The sequence below is a fragment of the Scomber japonicus genome, chromosome 20 (genome assembly GCF_027409825.1).
Source record: "Scomber japonicus isolate fScoJap1 chromosome 20, fScoJap1.pri, whole genome shotgun sequence".
Lineage (NCBI taxonomy): Eukaryota > Metazoa > Chordata > Actinopteri > Scombriformes > Scombridae > Scomber > Scomber japonicus.
Genome location: NC_070597.1, coordinates 23,212,562 through 23,238,841, shown reverse-complemented (window position 1 = coordinate 23,238,841; position 26,280 = coordinate 23,212,562). Strand labels below are relative to the sequence as shown.

The following is a 26,280-nucleotide window of genomic DNA, read 5'->3' as shown; positions in this document are numbered from 1 at the left end:
TGACTCTGTTATTAGGGTGAATCAGGCCTCATTTAGATTTTAAAAGAAACAATTATTTGGAAATAAAATGACAAGTTGATATGATGAAATGGAAATAAAATAAACTGAAATTAGACTAGATGATAAAGTGCACAATACCAATTAACCAGATAATTGCCTCTCTTTTCTGTTGCCATGTTTTCACTTACCTTTTTCATTTTCTGAAGTGATGTGATGGCCATGCCTCCTCAATTACATGCACTTCAAAATATGAAAAGTGGAAATGGAAAAGGGAGGAAAAATAAAAAATATTTAAAAGGGAGAAAACAAATTGACAGCAATTTTAAACATTTCTCAGTATTTCTTTTAGTTTTCCATTTTCTATTTTAGTTTTCATGTCCATTTTCAAACAACTTTTTAATCACATTTTCTTTTTGCATTTTTGTTTTCATGCAAATGATTTGAGTGATACTCCAACAATGTGATGTAGCACTGGAGAATAAAAAGAATGGTCAAAACAGTTGATATCCTGACTGTACCTAATATCAGTCAAGCTTAAAAAACACTGGATCCTGTATTTCCCATAAAGCAACTCAGTACTCTCATTTTTCTAATTCAATATCCCCTCAGAACCATTGATTATACAACTGTATTTACTGGCTGAGTTGCAAACCTCATGACGAGTAAACCTACAGTAAGACCCTTTTTTTGTAAAATTAATGGATTTCCTCTTTAATCACAGCCTGGTTCTTTCTAGCAGTCGACTGAAATAATTACGTTATCCTAAAATTCTAATTTAGAGCATTGTTATATCTGCAGAGTCACTGGTGTAATAGCTTTAATTGTTAAAATGTTTGGCTCAACTTGTATGAATAATAACATCTTGGCTTGTTTTCTAATTATTTGCATGGACATCAGATTCTCATCCTCTAATAACTACATAAAGACCATCAATTTGTTATTCTCTTTAACAAATATTCTCAGCAATGTGATGGCTTAAATGTATGATGCTGAATGAATTCCTTTATTTGTGTGCTGTATATGTATGGATGGGTATGCCAGAGTGAGACTGAATGAATCCTTTTATAGATAATGTAGTTTGTTCATGGTTGAAGTCAGGCACTGTTTTGATTATAAGAAAGAATATAGTGTATGCAAGTTTTGTGTGGCTCTTTGTTTTATGGAGAAAGTTTGAAAATATGTTTGAATATTAGACTTTAGTTGGATAATATGATTCACTATCTCCACTCAGAAAAGCTTTACTTTGGTGCAAGACATGAGCTTGGACCAGAGAACTTCAGAAATGTGTTTGTAGTACCTGGTATGCCTTCCATCCTTTAGTAAACCATCCAGCTGCAACTAATATTGCATTACTTACCATATAAAGTAACTTTTAACCATTTAATGTGCATGTTGTGATTAACTAACCTTGGCCATTAAATCTCTTTTCTTTGCTTTTAATTTACACCATTAAAACCTATGGGAATTTTTAAATGTTTTTGAATCATTGTTTCCATTTACATAATTTGGGATTACTATGTGGGAATTCTAATTGTAATGTCACTTTTTGATAGAAATTAGAGGGAAATGATTGATAGATAACCCTGAGAATTATTGGCAAGCTTTGTGTCTCCCCTGCTGTGTGTTAACCAACTGTCTGGTCCCCTTTTCCAAGCTGGAGCACCCTTTGGGTCTGGAGGCTGATGTGACGCCCCAGACGAAGAGGCCAGAACTGGTTAGTTCTCAAGCACAGAGTTTAACAAAGAAGTACCAGGAGACCAAAGAGCTCCTGAAGCAGCAAGAGTTGAAAAAGCGCAATATGCAGGCACAGCTTGGCCTCTCGCTTTCTCACCACTCCATCAAGGAACCTTACTTTTCTGAACCCCAAAAAACACCCATTGCGGAAGGCCCTTTCCCAGAACCTGTCCAAAAAACAGTTAGCTTCTTGCTCCAGGATAGCACAGAGGCAATTCAAGAACTAGAGGACTTGACAACCGATAGAACTCTGACTCTGAAGGAGCTGTCGAAATTGTTGAAATCCTTTAGCTGTAGCCAAGAGACAGCAGAGAGACCTCAATTTCAGAAGCTCTTAGAGACCTGGAAATATCAACAGGAGTTAGAAAACGAAACAATAAAAAAGAGTTTAGCTAGGGCAGGAGAAAGCATCCGTGAATACGAAGCCCGTCTTCTGATCATGGAGGATTTGTTTAAGAAGGTTCAGAAGCAAACCTTTGAAACCCTCAAAAGCCCTTATGGTCCCCTCTCGAAAATTGATAACCATTCAGAGACAAATGAGATGACCATTGGAATGCTCTCCCAGAGGGTCGAACTTTTAACAAGTGAAAACGGGGCATTGAAACAACGATGTCAGGAGATAGTGAACCAGCTGACTGAGGCTGACAGAGAAATTGACAGACTGAAAGCTGAGCTGATCAGCCAGCAGGGTGGCAAACAGCATCATCTTGTCATGGAAGAGCTGAAAAGATTGAAAGCTGAACTTGCCGAAAACCAGGCGAACGCCATAGACAGGGAGTATTATGAAAGGGAGCTTAATGAGAAATCCTTGAGGCTCCATGAAGCTCTGGTAACATTGGAGGAGCTTGGCAACACACTAAAAGACACTGAAAAGAAGCTGCAGCTGAAAGAGGCCACGCTGAAAGGTCTGGGATTCCAGACAGATTTTGAGGACGAGCCGCTACACCTGGAGAAAGATCAACTCAAAGAGCTACTTGAAACCTCACAAACAAGGTTATTTGAGACGGAGGTGAACCGTCAGTCTATAGAGCAGCGCTGTGTAGAACTTGAAGCCAGGAACAATGAACTAATCTTACTACAACAGGAATCAGAGGAAGTCAGCAGAGAGAAGCTAAGAGAAGCAGAAAACGAAATAAAGATGCTACGAGAGAAGTTAGAAATGTCAGGTAGAGTTGAAAAGACAGTGCATGTTAGTGAGTGTGTTGAGGTTGGAGAGAAGCAGGTTGATGATAAAGGTCTTATGAAGCAAGTAATAGAAGAGATTGAGATGAAGTCCGAGGCGACTAATCAGGTTTTAGGCATGTTAGCAAAGGTAGCTGTTAATGTAGAGAAAATGCTCAGTGATTTAAAAAGCACTTTATTTTTCAAAGAGCACCTTGGTTCCTCGAAAGAAGAGCCATTCTGTGTGAGTCGGAAAGACATGAGGTTGGTATTAGAGGGAGAGTTCTGGAGTCGGTTGTTGGGTACCATTGAAATAAAACCAGAGGAAAACAAACACAGCTGTGAAAGAGGTGTGGCAGAACAGATGATGGCTCAGAAGCGCTTGATGCTCTTGATTAGCACGATTTGTCCTAAAGCAAAAGTTGAGAGCGAGATACTGGCAGAACCAGATTTTGCGTCTATGTACAGCTGGCTTGATGATGACACAAATACCCTTATTCTTAAAGAGTTAACAGAGAACTTGGAGGAAAAGTCCTACTTTTTGACGCAGATTGCATCCAGGGTGAAGTTGGCCAAAGATGACAAGCTTTTGTCTTTGGCTCTTGCAAGCTTTGATTCTGGTCGAGAACAGAAACATTCTGAATATCTGATTGATGCCCTAAAAGAAGCTTACATGTTGTATATGATTATTAGGCTCAAAGTCCAGCATGAGAAAGAGCTACAGCAAAAGCAGAGAGAAGTTCAGGTCGGTGGCTCGGACTGTGCAAACTGTCCTAAATTGAGAGAGGTTGTCAGAGATCTCCAGTCCAAACTGGCAGAGCTTCATAGTCAACTATCTGAGGCATCTTTGAAAGCCACCTCAGCATCACAAACTCTGATCCACATTGAAGGGGAGCCCATAGACTCAGTGGATAAAACCATTGAGCTTCAAAACGTGATAGCCAGTCATAGGAAGGAGCTTAGAGAAGTCAAAGACAGCTATGAGCAGGAAGCTGAAAAGTTGAGGCAGGAAATTGTGAAGGCTAATGAGACACTGCGGCTCCGCTCAGAAGAAAACGTCAAAGAGATCGACTCACTGACGAACTGCATGGAGAACCTGAAGAAGAAGCACGAGTTGGAACGAATGAGCCTCATGGAGAGGTTTGACCGGGAAATGGAGGAGTTGAAGAGCATGATGAATCCGCCAAACCCAGACAGGACCTCGACTGAAGAAGACAGACCGTCACATCAGCACACATCCAACCTCAAAGAACGTATTCAAGAGCTGGTGACCCAAGTCTCAGTCATGACCGAAGAGATGAGGCGGCGCGAAGAGCAGGGCGACATAACCACTCTTCGGCTGAAATACGAGAAAGACCTGGAAAACCTGAAGGTGGAAGCGCTCCTTGTCCTTGCCGTCCGCCATCTGTGATGCCTTGTGTTCCTTTGTGGCATTCCCAAATCCCCCTCCTTCCCCAACCCTCTACTCGCCTTCCTAACCTTGCTTACCCTTCTATCGCTCTGTGTTCTTTAAACACGTGTTCTTCTGTGTTGCATGAATTCTAACCTCCTTTTTAGTCTTTTTTTTTTTCTTTGACGCTGCAGTAGTTGTGTACTGAGGAACCCATTTTGTGCATCACCATCAGGTGAAGAACTTTCAGTAACTTTAACATAAGATTAGCAAAGAAAGAAATCAACAGAAGTTATCAGATTCACACTTTTCACACTACCACATCATATCAGCCTATTCTCCTGTGAAATGAGTTCCTCTGTTGGTAGTTCAATGTGCTCATTAAGTTAACCCTTTGACTCAGCTATGGCACAAGTTTTAAGGGTAAAGAGTTGACCCACCCATTTTTAACCTTTTGAATATTTAGTATCAAAATAGTAAATTTGCAATTATTTTTATGGGTCCAATCTCTTTTCCTTTTGGCTGTTTCTACTAACTGTTTCATTTTATTCCTTTTTTCCTCTCATTAACAATCAATTACATAACATTTATACAACATTAAAGGATATATTACTGTTTTTTGTGTTAAAGGGTCAGTTTACCCAACTAATAAAAAATGAATATTTTTTTTCTTAGCCTCAGTACTATTTGGCCAAATGGTAGATAATAACTACCCCAACCCCAAACAATGGAGGTAAATGGAAATTTTAGTACTCAGAGGCCAAAAATCTGACATTTAATTGAGAGTCAACATAAATGTCTCTTTCTGAAAACAATATCTCAAGCTCTCCACATAAATCTTTAGATTTGTCTGTGGACAGTTGCAGTATTTTCTACATTATTCCTAGCTGGTACAGTTGACAGTGAGGTCTTTTTCCAGACTTGTTTCTGTAAAATTATGTTGTGGTAGAGTTTCAAATGTCATTTTCAATGCATTGTGTACCACAATTGAAGCTCCTTTTACTTCCATTGTATTGTGGTTGTGTCAAAACTGCAATGGTTGTGTCAAAAGAGTCTGTATCTCAAAACCTTTGCAAATCAAACCAAAACCATGTGCATGGCTAGACGCCACTTTTGTTATTTGAGTGAAACACCCCTTTAAATTGTAGACAGATTTAACTTTTATTTGAATAGTGTACATAATAGCAAGCATTGAACTTGAAAGATAACTCTTCAAATTATTCTACATTTTCCTTATTAGCAAATCACATGAAAAAGACCAAAACCTACAATGCATAAGTTGACTCTCAATACTTTCTTACTTTTCTGCCCCAAATCCACGGGGTCCTTCTGAACTACTTGCATCTTTTAAAAGGCTTAACGAGTTCCTTAAACGCCTGGGCACTGTAGTTTTTAGCCAACATTACTCAAATTAGATTAAGTAGTGGATTTGGTGGGGACTATTTTCAGAGGTGGATCAATACACATTTCATGGGTTAGTTAGTATTTCCTACAGTAGGTGGGACTGAGTCCAAATAAATGACATTTTCTGTACAATACAATTTACAGACAGAACTTGATAGGTTCGAGGTTCACTGCAGGTGTTGGTCTTCATGGGATTGGTTAATATTATGAAAAATATAGAATAAACAAAAACACACACAAAAACAGGTTATTTCTCATTCACATATAGGTTAGGTGAACTTCTTTGGACTTGAACCATGTAAGTTAGATGTTTAATGGGATAGGAAAATATTAATGAAGTCCAGATTGGAAGGTATCCAAGGTAATGAAGATTTGACTACATGCTAACAATCATAGTGAATATACACAGAGAGATTTAGTAAGGGTTGGGCTAACACTTACCAGAAAGGAACAATGACTACTTGACTACCTATCAGTTGTTAATTTGATAAAGAGCGTTAAAGTGAGGTTTACGTGTAGCGGTGGAGTTTTAACAGCTCGTTGGATTTTCAGATTGTAGGTTTACGTCTGGCTGACTAAATACTCTGGAGTGTCTGAGCAGCGGGTTCATGCCCCAGCTATGACCTGGATATATTTACACACAAGATGCATAGCCTGACATGCTTCTAAATAAAGCCTGTGCTCGGTCTGATGTCAGAGCAGGAAGTTTACATTTGCTCTGTGGGGGAGACTTTTCAGCCTCTCACAGTAGGTTCCTGGGTCTGAGCTCTCAGGGGATTTTATCCCTATGAAAACAGACTAGACCTCCATTTCCCCTGCGTGGCTGAAGTAGAGAGAGAGGGGGACGCAGGCCCGGGCACAGCCGTCCACTGAGCACTCAGATTAGTGGCAGTGAATAGAGGACGGAAGCAGGGCTAGGTTTTGAGTCGGGCTAGTGGAAAGGCCATTGAAATCCCTTCTTGTGGAAACTTGCACTGTAGTTATAATAGCAGCGTAATGGCTCTTTCTGAAAGTGTGTTGAAGAGGATTATTCTCCATAACACCCGAAGGTGCTAGCTTGGCAAGCTTAACTCATTTTGTAAAATGCTCTTTGCTGCAGATAGTTTTGAATGCAGTGTAGCTCCCAGACCAGCTATTCACGATTGTGTTAGACTATCACCTTAACCCTACATTCCTGCAAAGATTTGGCCCATAGGCAGATTAGGAATTATTAGGTGCAACAACACGAGCTTAGTTTGGAATAAGCAGCATGAGACGTTTCTATCTGTCAGTAGGTGTTCTCTGCTGTGAATAGGAAATGGCAACATACACTTTCTTACCCTCCTCGCTCATTGTCTTTGCATTTCTTCAGTGTATCGTGTATCCTGTCATTCCTCTAAACCCTTTTTGTACTCACACAGGCTCAACTTGCTCATGGCTAACAGGCAGTAGCTTGCAAGTGATTTGCTGGATAATGAATTGGATGATGTGCACTGGCTTACATTTTAGGGCCCGGAGGTTTTTTTTCCTGCTCAGCTTTATGGTCAGGAGAACCTCGTGGTCCTTGTCCAGATGAGTAAACTCACAGTTGCATCATATTGTCCCGTGTCACAGGCCACCTGTGAGAGGGGCTTCGCTGCCATGGAGGAGTCCCATCAGAAGGTGATAGATGAGCTGCAGAGGAAACACCAGAGAGAGCTGGAGAACCTGCATGAGGAGAAAGAGAGATTGCTGGCAGAGGAGACAGCAGCCACCATCTCTGGTAAACATCACAAGAACTCACAAGAACTCACCAGCATATTTTTAGTGATAATACAGGTTTAGAACACAAAGTATAGAGGTTGTACTCTACCCTTATAAAGTATGTTGTGTCTTCTTATCTTAGCAATTGAAGCAATGAAAAACGCCCACCGGTCAGAGCTGGAGAAGGAGCTGGACAAGGCTCGCAAGGCCAACAATAACGTAGAGAATGCAGACATGGAGGAGATTCGCAGACAGCACGAGTAAGTGTTCTTCACTGACACAGTGCAGCTGCTGTGACACTTTTACGACCCAACCTCACGCTGATAGATGACCTTTGATTATACATTTCATTCTTGGAATACCACTGTTTCAGTCTGTTGATGACTCTATCAGTGATTAGGACCAGTATGAGAACAAGCAGGGCTGAAACAGCTGAATTCAACCCACACAGCCAAACCCTAAACCTACATTGTAGAATCAGTGTTGTTCCGCTCCTTTGTGGTACATGTGCTGCCTTGCTTGGGTGATAAGCTAACAGGTGACTCACCAGGTTTGTTTTTGTTGTACTGTAAAGCACTTTTAAAAGGTCAGTCATCTTCTCCTTTTTTCTTATTATGCTTCATTAACAGATTGTTATTATTGGTCTGACCTTTTCAGTATGTCACAAAAGTGAGTGAACAACAGTCAGAACAGTGTTAATTATTATAATGTTTCTATATAGATTCTTAGACTACTTTGACAGACTTCTAAATATATTTACATACAAGGACATTCTTTGTCCTCGCAAATTTCATTTTCTGAATATAAAATGTACTTAATATTCAAACAGCCCCACCTTTATCCTAAATGTTGACACCTGCGAGGTAGAACTCCAAATAAAGTTTTCCACTCATGTACTTCTTTGGTGTCTTGATCAATCATTAAGAAGAGAACAAAAACTGGAACAAAGGAAACTAAACAATATGTTGCCCTCATAGAGTATTTAAGGTTTTTATGTTTGAACAATAGTTTCAATTTTGATTGATTGACAGACCTAATCAGCAGTTATCAGTTTGGCACTAGTAGCTCTTAGAAAGGCAGTATCAGTGCTGTGTGACTGGCAAAGACCAGACGTAAATATTATTACTGGTCCGTACCTGTAAAAGTTATTACAAAACCACTTCATCAACACTGTACAATTACGCTCTATTGGGTATGAAATGACAATAGATACTTTGATCGTCTGTATTGTGAAACAGTTGAGTTGTGTTGAATCAGTCCTCTCAGATTGCTGCTGTTTACGTGTTGAATACACTCGGTCAAACAGTTTGATCTACCAACAAGGTGTCGAAATATCAGATCTTGCATCTATCACTCATGACTTGCTGGAACATGTGTTGGAGGTACTCGATGCTGAACGCTCACCTGCCTGACTTCAGCATGCTCTAACGCTTGACTCAGCCACATGTGTTGAAGGGCAGGTGTTCCACTAATTAATCCACTGTTGTGATATCTGTCACAGTCTGTCTGATCCTCATGACACTTTGACAGACATTTAGAGATAACTTAAACCAAAGTCTGAACATCCAGCTGTATCTGAACCCTCTTCACCCTGGCTAGTGTTTGATTTCTCTCTCTCTCTCTCTCTCGCTGTGTCACTGTGTTGTGTTTCAGGGAGGAGCTGTGTTCGTTCCAGCGGGAGATCGAGGTGTTGTCGGAGCAGTATTCCCAGAAGTGCCTGGAAAACGCCCACCTGGCCCAGGCGTTGGAGGCCGAGAGGCAGGCCCTCAGGCAGTGTCAGAGAGAGAACCAGGAGCTGAACGCACACAACCAGGTGCAGAAAAGACACGCACTCATGTCAATCACTAGCACACACACACACACACACACACACACACACACACACACACACACCTGCGTACAAATATTTACTCTGGCACACAGTTTCGTCTGATTTATGACACACTAGCTTCTATTTTGCTGATCTGTGCTGCGTTTTCAGGAGCTAAATAACCGTCTGGCAGCAGAGATCACAAAGATGCGCTCCATGACATCAGAGGATGGAGTAGGAGACACAAACACTACAATACAGGGGAAAGAGCTCTATGAGTTGGAGGTAAGGTTCAAGCAAAATTAAAATTTTTAAAAATGCAATAAAATGTAAAAATTCTGCATATAAAACATATCATAAAATCAAGTCTGTACTCGTCAGTTTTAATAAGCAACTGATGCTTGTCAGGCAGGTTCTTGCGAAGACTTTTTTTTGCGAAGGGTTTTTAGTAAAGGTCTGCTGTCCCTTGTTTTCAGCATCTTCTTTTTCTTTTTTTTAATCTTCCCTTATTTCCCAGGTGATGCTGAGGGTGAAGGAGTCTGAGGTTCAGTACCTGAAGCAGGAAATCAATTCTTTGAAAGATGAACTACAATCTGCCCAAAGAGTAAGTTCTGTTCCCGTTAGGATAACTCTCCCACTCGAGGTCTTCTTAGCTTGGGGGCATCCACGAATTCCTCGCTGAGAGAAGCACAAGAATGCATAGCCTTTGTCTGAACTTCCATACAATGTGTTTTTCAGGACAAGAAATATGCAACAGATAAGTACAAGGACATCTACACCGAGCTGAGCATCGTCAGGGCCAAAGCAGAACGGGATCTGGGCCGGCTCAGAGACCAGCTGCAGCTGGCTCACGAGGCACTAGGGGAGCCTTCGCTGGAGGAGGTGGAGAGAGGAGGATATGGTACAAAAACACGCTTAGAAACACGTGCAAGAAGATTGTTGTTTTTAATCCGAAACCTGTCTTAAATTGCTCGTACGTTCCTCTTTTAGAAGGAATCTGTTTGCACGAGGGCCTCTTGAATGAGGCACACTGTGACTCAACTAAAGTAGCCTTCACTACACCAGAGCACTCGTTACTTTCTGTTTCTCCTCTTTATTTGAAATCATTTTTCTCTCCCAGATATTATGAAGTCCAAAAGCAACCCTGACATCCTGAAGATGGCAGCTGCTGCAGCCAAACGCTCAGAGCGCACCATGAGGTCAAAGGTGGGTCTCCTGTTAAGAGTAAAATCCATCCATCATCCCACGGTTGTGTTCATTCTGGATTTCTCACGGCACTGTATCATCCATTGTGTCACATTATAGAAACAACAACAGTCCTGTTTTGACAGTAAAGGTCTCTCACCACAATAAAGGCTGAAAAGCAGTTTCTAGTGACTCACTGCCATCTACAGGTCACACGCGGAGTTGCATGCAGCGTTGCATGCCCACGTTTGCGTCATCATTGGCAGTATTCCTGCTGAGCTGCATTTTGTTTACTCATTGTGTGACTCCATCAAAAGAGCAGTCTTGGGATTGTGATGCAAAGTAAACACCATAGTAGTCTAACACACAGCTGCTGGTGTGTTTTCCCCCCTTCTGTCTTCAGTCTGTGAATCGTGACATGCCCTGGGACAGTTAGGGCTGCAGAGGACGTGTAGGCCCTCCTCCCCCTCTCCTTTAGGTACGACTCACCCATGGGTGTTTTGAGCACATCCTCTTGTCCTCCACCTCTAAAGCACTCAATAGATCTGAGTCACTACTTCACATTAGCATGCACAGATAGCCCACTCCACAGACGCATGGTGATGAAGCACGAATGACGTTAGGTCTGGCAGAGTGACGGTGTGTCTGAGATATCACAGTTTGATGATAACTAATTGGTGTTTCCTTTTACATTAGCAGTTTATTTAGTTCCACACTGTGGAGTCCCAAAACTAACAAAAGGTAGTAAGAGTCAAATATGACTGAATACACCAATAATGTTAGTATCATAACTAAAATTTAGTATAAAAAGAAATATAAAGCTTTGTCTTGTCCCTTTAACCTTTAATCAGTCAGTTAAAAAACCCTTTTTCCTCTTTACTTTAAATACATTGGTAATATAAAACTTCATATTTTACTTTTCTATCTTTATGTACAGTACTTACACAAGCAATGTTTGGTATTTCCCTCAGGCTTAAATGGCAGTGAGATGGGATTTTCTGTATGTCTAAGGTGTGTGTGTGTGTGTGTGTGTGTGTGTGTGTGTGTGTGTGTGTGTGTGTGTGTGTGTGTGTGTGTGTGTGTGTGTGTGTGTGTGTGTGTGTGTGTGTGTGTGTGTGTGTGTGTGCGTGCATGTGTGTGTGTGCGTGCATGTGTGTGTGTGCGTGCGTGTGTGTGTGCGTGCGTGTCTTTCTATCTTTAAGATAACCTATTTCAATTTAAAACCAGCATTATGAGGACATGTTTTGTGAGGACATTTTGGCTGGTCCTCACTATTTCAAAGGGCAATTTGAGACTTGGTTTTAGCTGTGATGGTTAATAATCATCATCATCATCATTATAATAATAATTAATTGTATTTATAGGTGCCTTTCAAAGTACTCAAGGACAGCTTAAAAAATACATAAAAAACTAATTATGAAAAGAAAAGTAATATGGTTTAGCTCTATCTTCAAGAGAAATACGGTTTAGCACCAGGTTATGGTCGCATTATCAAACATGTACCTACCAGGTTAAGGCTAGGTAATGCATTGTTCAGTCAGTGTCCTCACAAGGAAATAAAGACAAATGTGTGTGGTAAATACAGACTGGACCAATGTGACTAAGTTTGCTGAAAACACCGTTAGCTAACAGACAGAGCACCATTCTTCTCAGCCAGCTCCTAGCTCTAGTTAGCTTTTGTCATGAAGTAAATACTGTTTGTTAATTAACCATATACTGTTTACTACTGAAATAACACTATCAACCCTCATAACAGTAGCTTAAAGCATTTAACCAGCAAGCTAATACTAACAAGGCTAGCTGGCTAACGCTACTTTAAGGTTCTGGTTACACTATGACAAAATGTAGTTGAAAGTCTGGTGCTCAGCATTATTAGCTTCCAGAGTTTTTAGCTAGCTTAAGGAGAACTGGAAATGGAGAAATAAAGTGATGAGGTTAATTATTAAACTTATGTTAAAAGTAAAATTTGAAGACTAAGGACTTGAACTAAAACAAACTAGTTGAAGAGGAATTGAGTTTGTACTGATTGGAGGTTAAAGGAAAACCATTACAATATATATTTCTTTAACAACACATTTTAACCAACAGTATTGTTTTGGTGTATTCTGTTCTAGTTTTGACTCTTCTGAATCTTTAATCTTTTGTCTGTTTGGGTCTCTATACAACACAGGGGTGTTCAAGGGTTTCCACTCAAATGTAATGTGGTGTGTGGGCTCTCATGATTCCATGTCAGTATTAACTCACCGGGTGACAGAGGGTAACACTGAAATTAACTGCCTGCACAGCTGTCAAGATAATGTACAGTTTCTAGTGCTCAATATTAACATCTGCTTTTCTCCCTCAATCTCCACAGAGTCTAAAGGAAGGGCTGACGGCTGAGCAGAGACTCCACCTGTTTGAAAATAAAGACACTAAGGAGTTCTGACAGTGACGCATCATGTCTACCTACCTTGCTGCATGTTTAGAAGCCCACTATATTTTAGCTCTGTAATGACTTATTTAGTAATACTACACACTGGTCACAAAACACAGATCATATATTATTAAAAAGAAACATGGTATGAAGTTTGAATTTCATGTCTAGAGTTTGCATTCCATGCACTTCAGTTAACTGTGACATTTTTTGTTTTTTTGCTGCCATGTCTTACTGTAAATATTGTTTTTAATTGAGCATCTGTCTTGCATACACTAAAACTATGACTGTGTAAGCTACTGTTTTAACTCCTTAGACTGTTGCTAGCCAAAAAAGGCATAAATGTGATGTTCAACGGCTAAACACAGCTACATTTTTTGATGAATGAGTAATACTTGCATAACAAAAAGCATAGGAACGAGTCCTGCGTTCGGGTCCGCACGTTTTTTAAATGCTCCACCTCTCCATTATCATTCCAGCACAAATGGAAGTGTTGCTCAGTTAACAAGCTATGGAACAAAAAGTGCTCGTCTACATTATGGAACACGTTACCTACCGTGTCGCTTCATCACCTAACTTTAAATTAACATCAGAGATGTACTCTGCTATACTTGGATCAACCTGAGAATGATGAAAAGGCGACAACTGAATGCATATGGATTGGATTCTCTGACTATAATTTAAATATATATATATATGAAAAATTTATATAGAGTTTTTTTTCTCACTGCAATCATTGGTCCAGCTGTATAGGAGTTGTTGGAGTTGGTTATGTTTGTAGTCTTGTTCAGTGGCAGTCCCTTTGTATTTATTTAAATGGTTGGGATTTTTTCTTTCACATTCCCATTCCTCTGTACTCTATTATTGTAAATATAAAGCAAATATACACCAAGTGACTACAGGTTTATTAGCAATAAATATTTTTGCACCCTTTGTGACTGTTTTGTGTTGCTTACACTTCTTTCATATGTGTTTTTTCTATTGTCCAGATGAGCCTTAAACAAACAGAATACAAGTAAAAAAGATGACCACTTACTTTTTCATTCAGTTGCTACAAAGCCCAAATATGAGGACTGTAACACTGCAGGGAGTTCATTATAAATGCTCCATACACCGCTTTTGCCGCCACATCTATGTAGCCTGAGGCCTTTTTGTAACTGACTTCAGTTTGATTCCGTTTTGGAAATACATAAAAGGTACAAGCCAATATTTGCAGATCTACAGGAAAGTGGAGGTGGGACAGGACCAAATATTACACAATGACAACGGACCTGACTTGATAACTGGTTGTTCATCATTTACCTTTTTTAACAGTAGTTATTTGCCCACATTATGACAATATAGCCCAGGTGTAATTATTAACAGTAGTAATAGCTGTGTTACATGTAGGTGTGCCAGTTCCAATGTCCAGGTGGTCTACATGTTTGCTCTTTAGGACATTTGAATAATGCAGAACAGATCTTGTGCTTTTCCTGTCATGAGATGTTGAAATGCCCTATAAAAAGCCACTTCCTGCCTCAGTTTACAAAGTGCTGGCAGTGACAGTGTTGCAATCAGCCACAGGTGTGATGAGAACCTGGGTGAGGTGTAACAATGTGGCCAGCAGTTAACATTCCCACATAACACAGGCTTTTAGTACTGTTTATGTCTGTCACAGTTTGTCTTCAATTACAGATGATAGCTTTGATTTTTGATTTACAAAAGAAGCTTCTGTTAAAAAATATATCCGGTCAGTGTCAGAATGTAGCAAAAAGGTTAAATATGATCGTAATTGAGCTTTTTCTGAGTACATTCTGAATTTTAGATTGTCAACATACAATTTTATACTTTATACAGCATCTTGATCATTTTGGATGAAACAACCTACACTCAAGCTCCACTTACAAGCTTTTTTTCCAGGTTTTCAGCCATGTCACATAGTCTTCATCAGCAAGTGGAGCTTGCTCAGTTGTAATGTAGTCTGAACTGTTAATATATGATGATTTCATCCACTGCACATAAATTACAGGCATGAAAAAGTGGGTTTCTGACCTTGGAGCTCTTGACCACACCACATGGTGTTCAAACAGCTTACATGTCAACAGAGCAGTCGCCATGCCAACTGAAGAAAAAAAACGCTGATGAAGTGAGATGACTGATGGAATTGAAAATTCTGGAAAAAGCTAGTAAGTGGAACTTGTGAGTGTTTGTTAAACTAGTTTCCAAAGGTCAAGAATGAACTTACATGTATAACATTTGGTAATAATGTAATGATATTCCTCATATTAAATATATATATGTGTGTATATATATAAAGTGTCTTTTATTTAAACCCAAAACTGCCTCTGCTCAGCTGTTTAATTCATGCCACAGAGCACGAGTGGATATATATATATATATACGTATATATATATATATGTGTGTGTATATATATTTGTTGCTCAATAGGACATATACATAATGTACTTTTTATTTTAAATATGTCCCAACTTTGCAATGGTGTGTGTATAAATTATTGGAACCTTTGTGATTTTTCCCTGAAATTTCACTCTAGTGTTTTTGTCTTTTTTTAAATGATATTTTAGGAATAACCAACTACTCTATCAAAGAAAGTCAGTCAGCAGGTACTTGACCTCATGGTATTTTAGTAGGAACAAATGTCCATTGAAGTACGTTAAAATTGTAACGTATATCAAAGTTAAACCACATTGTGTGAGGGTCAGTGAGCTAGATGGGGACAGGTCCCACCAATGTGCTCCCATCATGCCTCTCTGCCGCTCAGCTGGTTGACAACTGCTTCACTGCTGCTAAACTCACTGGTCAAGCCACCCATAGTTACAACACAGTTGACAGCAGTGCCAAATGATTATGTCACATGGAGGGGAAAAAAAACTAATAGAAAAAAACACTAGTCGTCATCATTATCATCATCATTATCTCAGGTTGACTGTTTAATTTAAGTCCAACATTTGAACTTTATGGAGTTTTGACATCTTACATGCAACAGCTGATCAAATGCCTCCCACTGACCTGGACACTGGTCTGCCTGTCTGCTCACAGTTGGATCAATTCTATGTTCACTTATTTCCATAATATTAATGTATTGTTTAATTTAATTGGTTTTCTTTCAATTAAATAAAAAAGAAAACCAGTGAAACGTGCCACTAATTGTTTTATTGTGACGGGGAGCTCCGGAAGTTTGAGATTAGAAGTAAACAACTTGACGCCGCTGCTATCAGAGTAGTGTGTTCCTGGAAAGTGTGTGTGGATGTTCATTTAATGTGGCTCCCTCTCTCCTTGTTGTTTTGTTGGGGATCGTCAGACTAGATGGGCTCCTGAAAGACATGCAGGGTGGATCGGCTTCTTAACTGGACGTTTAAAGACGCTTGGATCCCTCCTGCCCCGGTAAGTTAAGAGCAGCGGCTCAGTCTTTGTCTCATCCAGCCGGGCCTTGTCCCGACCTGCTGCTCCTTTTAATGGAGAGAACGTGTAGCCAAACTCCATGAAAAGTCCTGCCAAATTTAATAACACCACGCTCATCTTTGATTGCGGGCGTCTAGTAGTAAGCACAGTGTGTACGTAGAAATCATTAAGACCCTCTCTTCAATTCGGAACTTATGTAATACAGCAAAGAACTGCTTTTCAAAAAAAGACCAAACATTTTTAAATGGGTTTAGTCGCTGCTCTCTCACAAAGTTAGTGGGAGCCGTAGTGAGCAGTAACGAGCAGCGTGAACTACCGAGCTATAAAAGTTAACAATATATCGAAATAATGAGCTTCCTCGAAAATTAAGCATTGCCGAAACGAACATTGGTCGCTGACAATGAGTTGAATGTGTGAAATTATGTTCTGTGGTACCTGACTTTCTGTCATTAGTGTAAACTACTAAATGCTGCCAGATATGAAACGAGCTAACGTTAGCTGTGGCTAAGCTAAGCTAACCGTCGTTAGCAAAGCTGACCTGTCAGCCTCGGTTGTGAACAGTCAGCCGCTTCTCTGGAAACGGACTATTTAACCCAACTGCTCGGTATTAAAAAAAGATTAAATACTATTAACACAGCTTGGAAAAGTTATCTTTCCTGTCGTCTTCTGTGACATTAATGAAATTCAAGCTCACGTCAGTTTCCTAGCTAATGTCAACGTTATGACTAAGTGCTTCAGGTTTAACTTTATGCTTAATATTATAGAAAATGTATCATAGAAAAGAAAAGAAAACTTAAATAAGACGGCAGCGAAGTGGTGACTCCAAGAGTAGTTTAGGGCTTTGATAAAGAGTAGTTAAACTATGACCTGGAGTTTTTTAGTTTAGTTTATCACATGTATTTATGTCAGGGCCCATGCACACATTCATCTCAAACAAAGAGAACAGATGCTTTGCCCCACATTTAGCTACCAGTTAATGCCCCTGTGTAGAGCCTGGGTAGGTGAATAGAAGCAGAAAGAAAGAGAGTGTTTGTGCTTAGGACCTTCAGAAATATTCATCACAGAAATGTATTATTCCTCAACAGACCCCATAGTTATGACTTACACCATTTTCTTTTCACCTCTCTTACAGTTGTTATGGAGCAGCCATCCAGGAGCTTAGATGATCTACAACCTCAAGACCTCTCCAGCTCCAGTAACCCCACTGTGATCGACCTGACCAAGAAAGGCGAGGAATGTGTCCTCAACCCTACGTCTCTCAATGCCCTGTGTGTGGTCAAGAGCCCCGGCTGGTGTCCAAACACCGGGACCAGCAACCCTGGATTACCCTCCTCGGAGACCAGCTCCTCGGACGTCACGCTTCAATCAGGGGATCAGATTCAACCGGACAATGCCTTCTCCCACACTACTGTCACCGTCTCCTACGTGAGCAGGTCTCACGTCTTCCCCACTCATGACTCCCTGTCTCAACATTCTCCTCTGTATAGTGTACCGCCCATCAGCAAGTTCTCCCTTCAGCCTCCTTGTGAGTCTGAGAAAGGGCTCGGGGTGACTGGCTGTGCACTTAACCAGCATTACGAGGAGAGTGTTGACAGGCCCGTGGACCTCGCCACCCAGACTGAACTTTTTCAGTCGTTGTCTCAGGCTCAGGCGGCGTCAGAGAACACCGGTGGCGTATGTCTAACACAGCAGCCTCATGATGTCAATGGTAGAGTCATTTCCAGTGATGGGGAGGTGGATAAGCCCCTACAAGGTGAAGAGGAGCACAGTCTTTCTCAGAACACAGAAAACAATATGAGATTGGAGAATGGTCAAGTTGACAGCTGGTCCATTTCAGGTGTGTGCACTGAATCCTTGCCGGAGACTCTCAATCCTGCTACAGGGGAGGATGAGGACAGGGGGGGCTCTGAGGTGCTCTTTCTCATGTCTAAGAAACAGGACCTTATGGTAGTCCCTGACAACGTGGGTGCTAGAGAGTTGTGTTCGTTGAGCAGAGAGTACATCAGTCCCCTGGAGGACCCCGTCTCTCCCTCCGCTACCTCACTGGACGATGTAGAGCACGTGTTCACCCTGCCTCAAGCCTCCAGCTCACCCAGCGGCGACAACTCGCTGGAGACAGCTGATGAGGTTGCGTGGGATGGCTCGAGTACAGAAGGGGCCATTCAGCTGAACTCTGGCATCAGTGATACTACCACAAGGTTAGATCCAAGGGGTGAAAATAAGCAGCCTGTTCATAGACGGAAGGCAGTGTTGGACCCTTTGATCGACTTGACAGACGATGTTTGTTTGTCAGATGTTTCAGAAGAAAAACCCAAAAATGTCGTTCCACACATGAACGGGAACGCTAAGGCACTACAGAGGACTTTAAAAGAAAAGAAACTGCCAATGCGTTCCGGCAGAGGGACGCGGTTAGAGGCTATAGTCATGAACATAAACTCCGGCAGGTATAAAGTGTCAGGATGCATACGCACCAATAAGAATGCCAAGGCTTCCAAAAAGACAGCTACTGTTTCTGACTTAGCCACTCCTAAAAAGAAGGCTGCTCTGTCAGCAGGAAAAAAGAAAAGCAGAGCGAAGGCATCTTTCTCAGTGAAAAAAAGAAAAGCAGTAACCCCACCGAAACGTGGTAAAACTAATAACATTAACACTGACAGTTGCAAAGACTCTACCTCTGATTCTGAAATCATCAGAAATTCTAAAAAGTCACAAAGCAGCACACCTCCAAAAAGCCCTCAGTCCACCGCACACAAGAGGTCGAAGAAAGAGCCAGAGGATGTTTCACTCACCAAACTCTCACCACAGACCAGCCCCACGAGGTCAAAGAGGAAAGCTTCGGCAATGTCAAGTCCTCAGTACGGTGCGCACAAAAACTCAAAGAAGGAGCCGGAGCTCGTTTCTCACCCAGACCCCTCGCCGGAAATCCCCCCGGCGCAAATTTCCCCACCACCAACACCTACAAAATCTCCAAAGAAAAGCCCAGGCACAGCCAAAGGGAAGGCTACAGTTAGGAAAATATCTCCCACTGCCAAGACGAAAGCTGCTCAAAACGCCAAGAGGCGACGAAAGAAACCCGCAGTGGGCCAGTTGTCCTCCATGTTTTCCCCAAAGGAGCCTGAGATCAAGTTGAGGTACCTCAACTACAAGGAGGAGAAAAGGGACTCGAGATTGGACAGTTTCTCACCGTATGTCCGCATTGAGCGTCAACAGTTGACGCCGTCACTGTGTACTGTCATCAACTACCCCGAGGAGGTGAGGACGCAACACAAGAAGGGTCAGCAGCAGCAGCAGGGTCACCTCGCCGGTTTCATCTCCGCAGTCGTACCGAGCACTTCCTGTCTCCAGCTGGGCCGGGTGTCCATGCACAGCCAGCACCAGCGCTCGCTCGTCTGCTGCCTGTGCGGGCAGTCGGCCAACGCCATGGACTTGGGGGATCTCCACGGCCCCTACTACCCCGAAGGGTACAGGCCCAGCACCAAAACACCAGCCAGCATGTCGGGCCTCAAAGGGGACGAGGACTCCAGCGATTCAGACTCTTCGTCCTGCAGCATCAGAGGCAGGAGGCGGAAGTGCGCTGTTCCACCAACGCCGTGGTCCCCTCAGACAGGAGCTCAGCTGAAGCAGAAGGGCCTCCTGGGGAGCCACCGGTGGACTGGAGACAACAGTGGAGGCCCCGCGGCAAAGCGGGCTCAGTTGGACACCGGCTCTGCAGATGTGTTAGACTGGTACAGCCCCCCCGTGCTGCCTCTGGAGCCCTGCGAGTACTGGCTCCATGAAGACTGCGGCATCTGGTCGGCAGGGGTGTTCCTGGTGAAGGGCAAAGTCTACGGATTGGAGGAGGCTGTCAAGGTGGCACAGGAGACGGTAAAGCTGCACTTTAAGCCTGTGATGTGAATGTATGATTACACAATAGCACATGTAGATGGAGCTGATATAATGAAGCAATCTATGTGTTTACTTGTTTTCCTGGCTTCTAGGATACTAATAGTTTTCTAACATCATCAGATCATTAAAGCACAAGTGAGAATGAATAATCGACAATAACGTCAGCTAGAAAAGGATTGAAACTTAATGTTGCAGACAAGCAACATTGAGACCTGTAATTTGCACGAAATGACAAAATGCTTTTCGGGTCTGGCGCCGCATTGCAAGCGCACATTACAAGTGTTTGCAATTAACCTTCCTCACTGCCGGTTCACAGCGGACAGAGAAAAGCTCAGTCTGCTGTCTGCCTGTCGCTCTCAGACCAGCAAAGTCCACCGTAAATCCCTTTTACATCTCACAGGCACCCTTAAGACTAAAGACATAATCTTTCCATTCAAGATATCTGACCTGTTTGGCTTTTTACACCCACCACCCACGCCCTAGTCTCTGTTGTGCATGGAAGCTGGCCAGTACTTATCTGTGAGCCAGTAAGAAGCTCTATTAGAGCATGTAAGGTGGGGCGACTTCTACTCTAATACATTTTACCCAATAATGACAGATTAGATGTTAGATAAAAAATGAACATCATTTTGTTAATTTTGCAGAATTACAGCAAAATTTACCTTTATGTTCCAGTCCCTTGTGGGGGTCTTGACCCTCAGAATGAGGTTTAATGATAGTTATCTTATTGTCCCCATGGGGAAATTTGTCTTGGACTGTACAAAGCAAATATGAGAGCATCAGCACACATAAGAAATACAATGGTACAATTCAAAACTATATAGTAAAAGTAATGCAGGGTATAATGCACAAAAAAATAGAACACACCAAGGCATCAGTGAATGAACGAATGTGAGTCGTACGTCACACACATGTCACAGCAGGAAGCACAGGTGTAAATAATAAAATGAACGATGGCCAAATGCCACTTAGCTGCATGAGTTTCAGGGTGCTGGTATCACGCATGCTGGCACACCTGACTGATTGTTAATGTGATTAGTAACACCTGTGCTCCCAGTCAAAGTGCCAACGATGAACATTCTCAGCTTCCTTTTATGAGTCTGAACGCAAGACGTTTCTCTGCTATTAATTAATGAAGACCTTGAATATGAGAGATGTTAATTGGTTGTCTGCAGATCTTGAGTTTTATAAGTTGACTTCGAGGCCATGAAAGACTCTGCTAGTAATTACAGCCTTCAGGTTTGAGATTCTTTTTTTGAAAGGTCTTGACGGAGCGTCCCTGGTGTGCCGCTTCTCTCAGCATTGATCATGATCAGGCGCTCCAGCTCAACATCCTGTGCTTTATAAGCACTGCCAGCATTATTAGTGAAAAAGCAGTAGCATTTATTATATTGTTTCCATTCCTATACATAGAAAACATTGTGGCTATCTTTGATGCTAGCATCCTGTTGCAAACACGCACATGTTGTCTCTGTTGTGACCTTGCTTGAACTTAACAGACTTCCTGGTTAGGACTGAAATTGTATGTGGTGTGTGTGTGTGTTTTTTTAGATGTGCTCAGCCTGCTGTGACCCAGGTGCTACGCTGGGCTGCTTCTTCAAAGGCTGTCCCAACAAATACCACTACAGGTGTGCTCTGGAGTCAGGTGAGTGCCACTCTCTCTCTCTCTCTCTCTGTCCTTCACCTCCAATCAGAACACAGAAAAGTGCAGTTACTTATCAAGTCTAATCCGCTACTCTGCTGTCGTGGCGTAACACTTGTTATAATCTAACATTTAATAAAGTTAGGTAGGGCTGGGTATTGGTACTCGATACCTTTTTAAGGTATTGACAGATACCAAGTGGTATGGAAACGTCTCCCATCAAACCTGCAGTTCATCTTTTTTGCACCCAGAGCTAGAAAACTATGACTATGTGTATGGACTTGCTCACAGTCAATCAACACAAGCATTCTTCGATTTAATGCGACATGTGATTGGCCCACCAGCTACAACCCATCTGTGGTGGTGAAGATGGCGCGCTTAGCAGTTCAGCAGCCAAGATGACACCTAAATGCTGTAAAGTGTGTCTACACTACAAGCCTGTTACACCACATAAAAGCAAGTGCACAAAATGTAGAATGGGTATAGAATGAAGTACTCAGTTGGTATCAGTATCACTTTAAGGATACTTGGATTAGTACAGGTGTTGTCATTTTAAAAAATAATACCCAGCCCTACACCTAGGACTGGGCAATATATCGATATTATAGTGATATTGTGATATTAGACTGGATTTAAAGACTGCATGACAGTTAAGTGAGGCAATTTTCTGAACTTGCCATCTTGTTCATGAAATTAAAATTTGTCCATCACCCAGCCCTAAATACACCCACTAGCAGCACTTTGTGTCGAGTGTCTGGGTGTTAAGTTGATCTGTGTGTGCAGCGGTCTGTAAATAGCTCTTTTGTGAAGCGCCGTTGGCTGTTATTACTTCCACGAAGCCTGCTCTTCTACGTGTGGGTGGACGGACCTTTTTCGGATGAATCACTGGTGGCATCTTCAGACTCATGTTGTGTTCTTCTTCTTCTAGCAGACTGTGTCCTCATTGAAGAGAATTTCTCCATGAAGTGTAAAAAGCACAAGGTGAGCAGGAATAACCTCGACCAGGGAAAAAAAAAGTTGTAAAAGTTCTTTACATAGTCCAGAGCATCTCTACTTTCTATAGAAGACTTACTGTTTAAAAGGTGTCATGGGATATTGTATAACATGAAGTATATATGAGCATATTTTTTTCACCCCCTCTTAGAACAAGACATTCAAAGCCCCTCCAGGGAACCGCTGGGACGACAGGTGACACACTTAGCGGTAATCTCTTGTGGTAAGTAGATATCTGCTCTACTTTGCCAAGAAAGCGCATGTTGTGCTGCAGTTTCAAATGTATTAAAATTCATATTGTGACACTGTCGTCTGATATAATAACTGACGCATCGTTTAAAGAGGCACTTCTCTCAATTTAGCTGTCACAATCAATTTTCATCTGAATTCGTCACAGCCTGTAAAAACAGTTGTATGTCTTCAGAGTTTAAAAAAAAAAGTCAAGTGATTCATTCAGTTTGCATTATGGGAAATGCAGTATCCAGTAGTGATTAGGCTGTAATTGTTTTTCCAGCCAGAATTATCTGGTCCCAGCCTGTAAAATGTGAGGATTTGCTGGTTTTTGCTCAGTTCAATGCTTTGGGCTTTTGGGAAGTAATGTGAACATGCTGCCATGGGCTCTTGGCGTTTAGTACTGGCATTATTTGTTTGTTTGTTTTTGCCAGTAGAGCAGTAATGATGCTTGTTGGAGCAGCTGAATCAAGTGTAAAGTCAACACTGACTGCTACCCTGTAACTACTGGGTTTCACACTTAACTCACCACAGCTACACTACTGTACAGTTGATGTACTGTAGTTAAAAGGGGGATTTCATACTGAACAGACTGTAACTTTGGAAGATAGCAGCTTAGTTTAGCTAACTCCAACTTCTCAAACCTGGCTTCAGCTTTTGTACAGAATAAGGACTGTAGGTTTGACCTTCATCTCTTACAGCTAATTCACTTTCGATGAGAATAACTTAAAGGCTAGAACTGTTTCCATGTTTATATTGGTATGTCATGTGTAATCTAAGACAGACCTTTTTAAAAACACAACCTAGAACCTATCCTTTAACTACACATTTTATTCCTCAAGTGAATACAGCAAATACATTCCACCTGGGCTGGTATCTGTTCCAGACCACTAATTATAACACGACTGTGAGTGTGCATGTCAGTGTCTCAATCTGTTGTAACTGACTCGTATTGTGCAACCTGCTTTTTCACTGAGTTAACGTGCCGCTCGCACATCACCAGGCTAATCTTTCATGTACACACATGCAGCAGGTTGCATGGTTCAGGAGCCTGTTGTACCTGCTGTAACACCAGACCCCTGTTTAATCCCAGCAGGCACAGTTGTGAGCCCATGTTTGTTTTTATAAATCTGGGATCTTTTAAAAGTGTGCTTGTTGGCTTGGGGGAAGAAATTTAACTGTTGAATGAAAAAATAATGGACCCAGTCAGTTTACTTACTGCTTGCACATCTGGAAGAAGATATATTCCTTAGACTTCTACAAAAATACATAAAACACCTTAATTAACAGATGGAACTATCATATATTGTACAGAAACTCTTTCATATATTTTGAGAATTATACACCTGCATAAAAGAGTTGTACATCAACCAATAGAAGGACACAGTATTTTAATTGTATGACTAAGTCTCGGCTGCTGATTCTAGTTTAAAACAGTCAGATGTGTTGGACCTCCTAGATGTACATTACCCCCCCCCCCCCCAAGTGCTGTGTGTATCATCACAGTTACTCCTACTCTTGAAAAAGAGGCAGTTGAAAGTGACTGAGAGTGATGTCTCAGATGGGAAGTACCAGCGTGAAACAGTTTGTCAGGTAAACTGTTGAATGGCGATGCAGAAGGAAACTATCGGGAGAATGAGGCAGATGTTCATAAGAAACCGATTGATTGCCCCTCCCCCCATCTGCCATCTCTCATTCCTGCAGCAGTTGATGTTGAAGCAAACTCACTACCATGTCTTTGAGAGTCTCCCTAGATACCACAAAAAACATCTCTTCAAAATATGCTACATTGTTACAGGGTTTTAAAATGATCAAAACTGCTTTATGCACTCTGCTGAAGTCCCTGTTAATGTTGATGTATTGTCACTGTTGAGATGTCAAACACTTGTTCAATGTAAACCAAAGAGAAGATACGTGATCTGAACATGAATGAGTTGCTTGGTTTTCTATGGAGGTCTTCTCACATCTGGCTACAGCACATGTTTTGCTCACATGACCCCGACGTCTACAATGAAGCCAACTCAAATGTAATGAGAATGGATCGCTTTGATGAGATGAGGGCCTCAATCCATCTGGTGGATAACTCAGTGGCCACAAACAACCCTTTCTACCGAGTACGGCCCATCTTCAGTTAGCTTAATAAGTCCATACAAAATGAAGCCATACACAGAAGCACAATACCTTATTATGGTGGCATGCTTGCAAGCCATTCATCAAGCCATTCAGGGTGCATCTCTTTAAAACTGGACTAGGACAGGACCTGAGTGTTGACTTTGGTCTAGCTGAAGGAGAAGCTCCTCCAGCATGTAACCTTTTTAACCTCACTTAACCTGTTTGATGAAATGACAAAACAAGGCTATGGATGTCTTGTGGGATGGCTGTAGTTCAGGAGGTAGAACTGGTCGTCCCACTAATTGGAAGATCAGCCATACAATTCCCAGCTCCTCCAGGCCACATGTGTCCTTGGGCAAACCCAAATTGCTCCCGATGGCTGCGCCAACGCTGTATGTGTGAATGTGTGTTTCCTCCTGATGAGCAGGTTGGCACCCTGCATGGCAGACTGCCATCAGTGTACGAATGGGTGAATGTGACATGTAGTGTAAAAGTGTTATGAGTGGTGGGAAGACAAGAAAAGAGCAAGAGTACAATCCATTTACCATTTGGCACTCTGAGTCACTGCATGATGTCCCTTTCACAGATGTGAAGAATTTCCAAAGAATGCCTCAGAGAAGCTCAGAGGGGAACACAGGAGGGAAAGGTAGTAATAATAAGGTGGAAGGATAACAGTGTGTAACCATGGCAACCAGTGCTTCTGCAAAGTATTCTGAGGTGCCTGTAAAGGGGTAGAACAAAGAGAAAAAAGCCTGTGATAAAGTTCACACAGCCCTGCGTATCCTCACATTCAACATGAGGGACGTGGATCTGTGAGACCTTCAGGTGTCAAGATATAGTGGACTACAATAAAGTCCAAGAAGTGGTTTCGCGGTGGTGAATAGCTGGTTGTTCTTCAGAGATGTTGTTGGTAGTGAACACGACCACCTGGCTCTCCTAAAAAGATGCAAACTACATCTCGGCCACAGCGGAAGATCTTTAACTGCAACAACCGTCACTCAAGATTCTGCAAGAGGTGATGAAAAATGTCACTGAGCTGTGAACACAAGGAAGCATTTCCACAGATGCAGATGGTGTGACAGGCGTACTGCGCGTGCATGTGACAAGTGTGATGGGACTCTCCACATTGAGTGTTTTTATGGAGAGGGAAGTGTAACCGATGAGTCGTGGTGTACAGTTTACTCAAATGTGGAGAAACT

At 41.8% G+C, this 26,280-nt stretch overlaps 1 protein-coding gene across 1 annotated transcript in view; it reads left to right on the top strand.

Annotated features, from left to right (window-relative positions):
- Positions 1-12,891, top strand: part of mprip (myosin phosphatase Rho interacting protein) — a 43,736-nt gene extending 30,845 nt beyond the window's left edge. Inside the window, exons 16-24 of the mRNA XM_053341992.1 lie at positions 1,655-4,267; positions 7,283-7,430; positions 7,554-7,671; positions 9,065-9,224; positions 9,393-9,506; positions 9,739-9,825; positions 9,960-10,122; positions 10,342-10,427; positions 12,760-12,891. Of these exons, the coding sequence (XP_053197967.1) occupies positions 1,655-4,267; positions 7,283-7,430; positions 7,554-7,671; positions 9,065-9,224; positions 9,393-9,506; positions 9,739-9,825; positions 9,960-10,122; positions 10,342-10,427; positions 12,760-12,831 (3,561 nt within the window). The 3' untranslated portion in view covers positions 12,832-12,891. The remainder of the gene's footprint in view (positions 1-1,654; positions 4,268-7,282; positions 7,431-7,553; positions 7,672-9,064; positions 9,225-9,392; positions 9,507-9,738; positions 9,826-9,959; positions 10,123-10,341; positions 10,428-12,759) is intronic.
- The last annotated feature ends 13,389 nt before the right edge of the window (positions 12,892-26,280 follow it).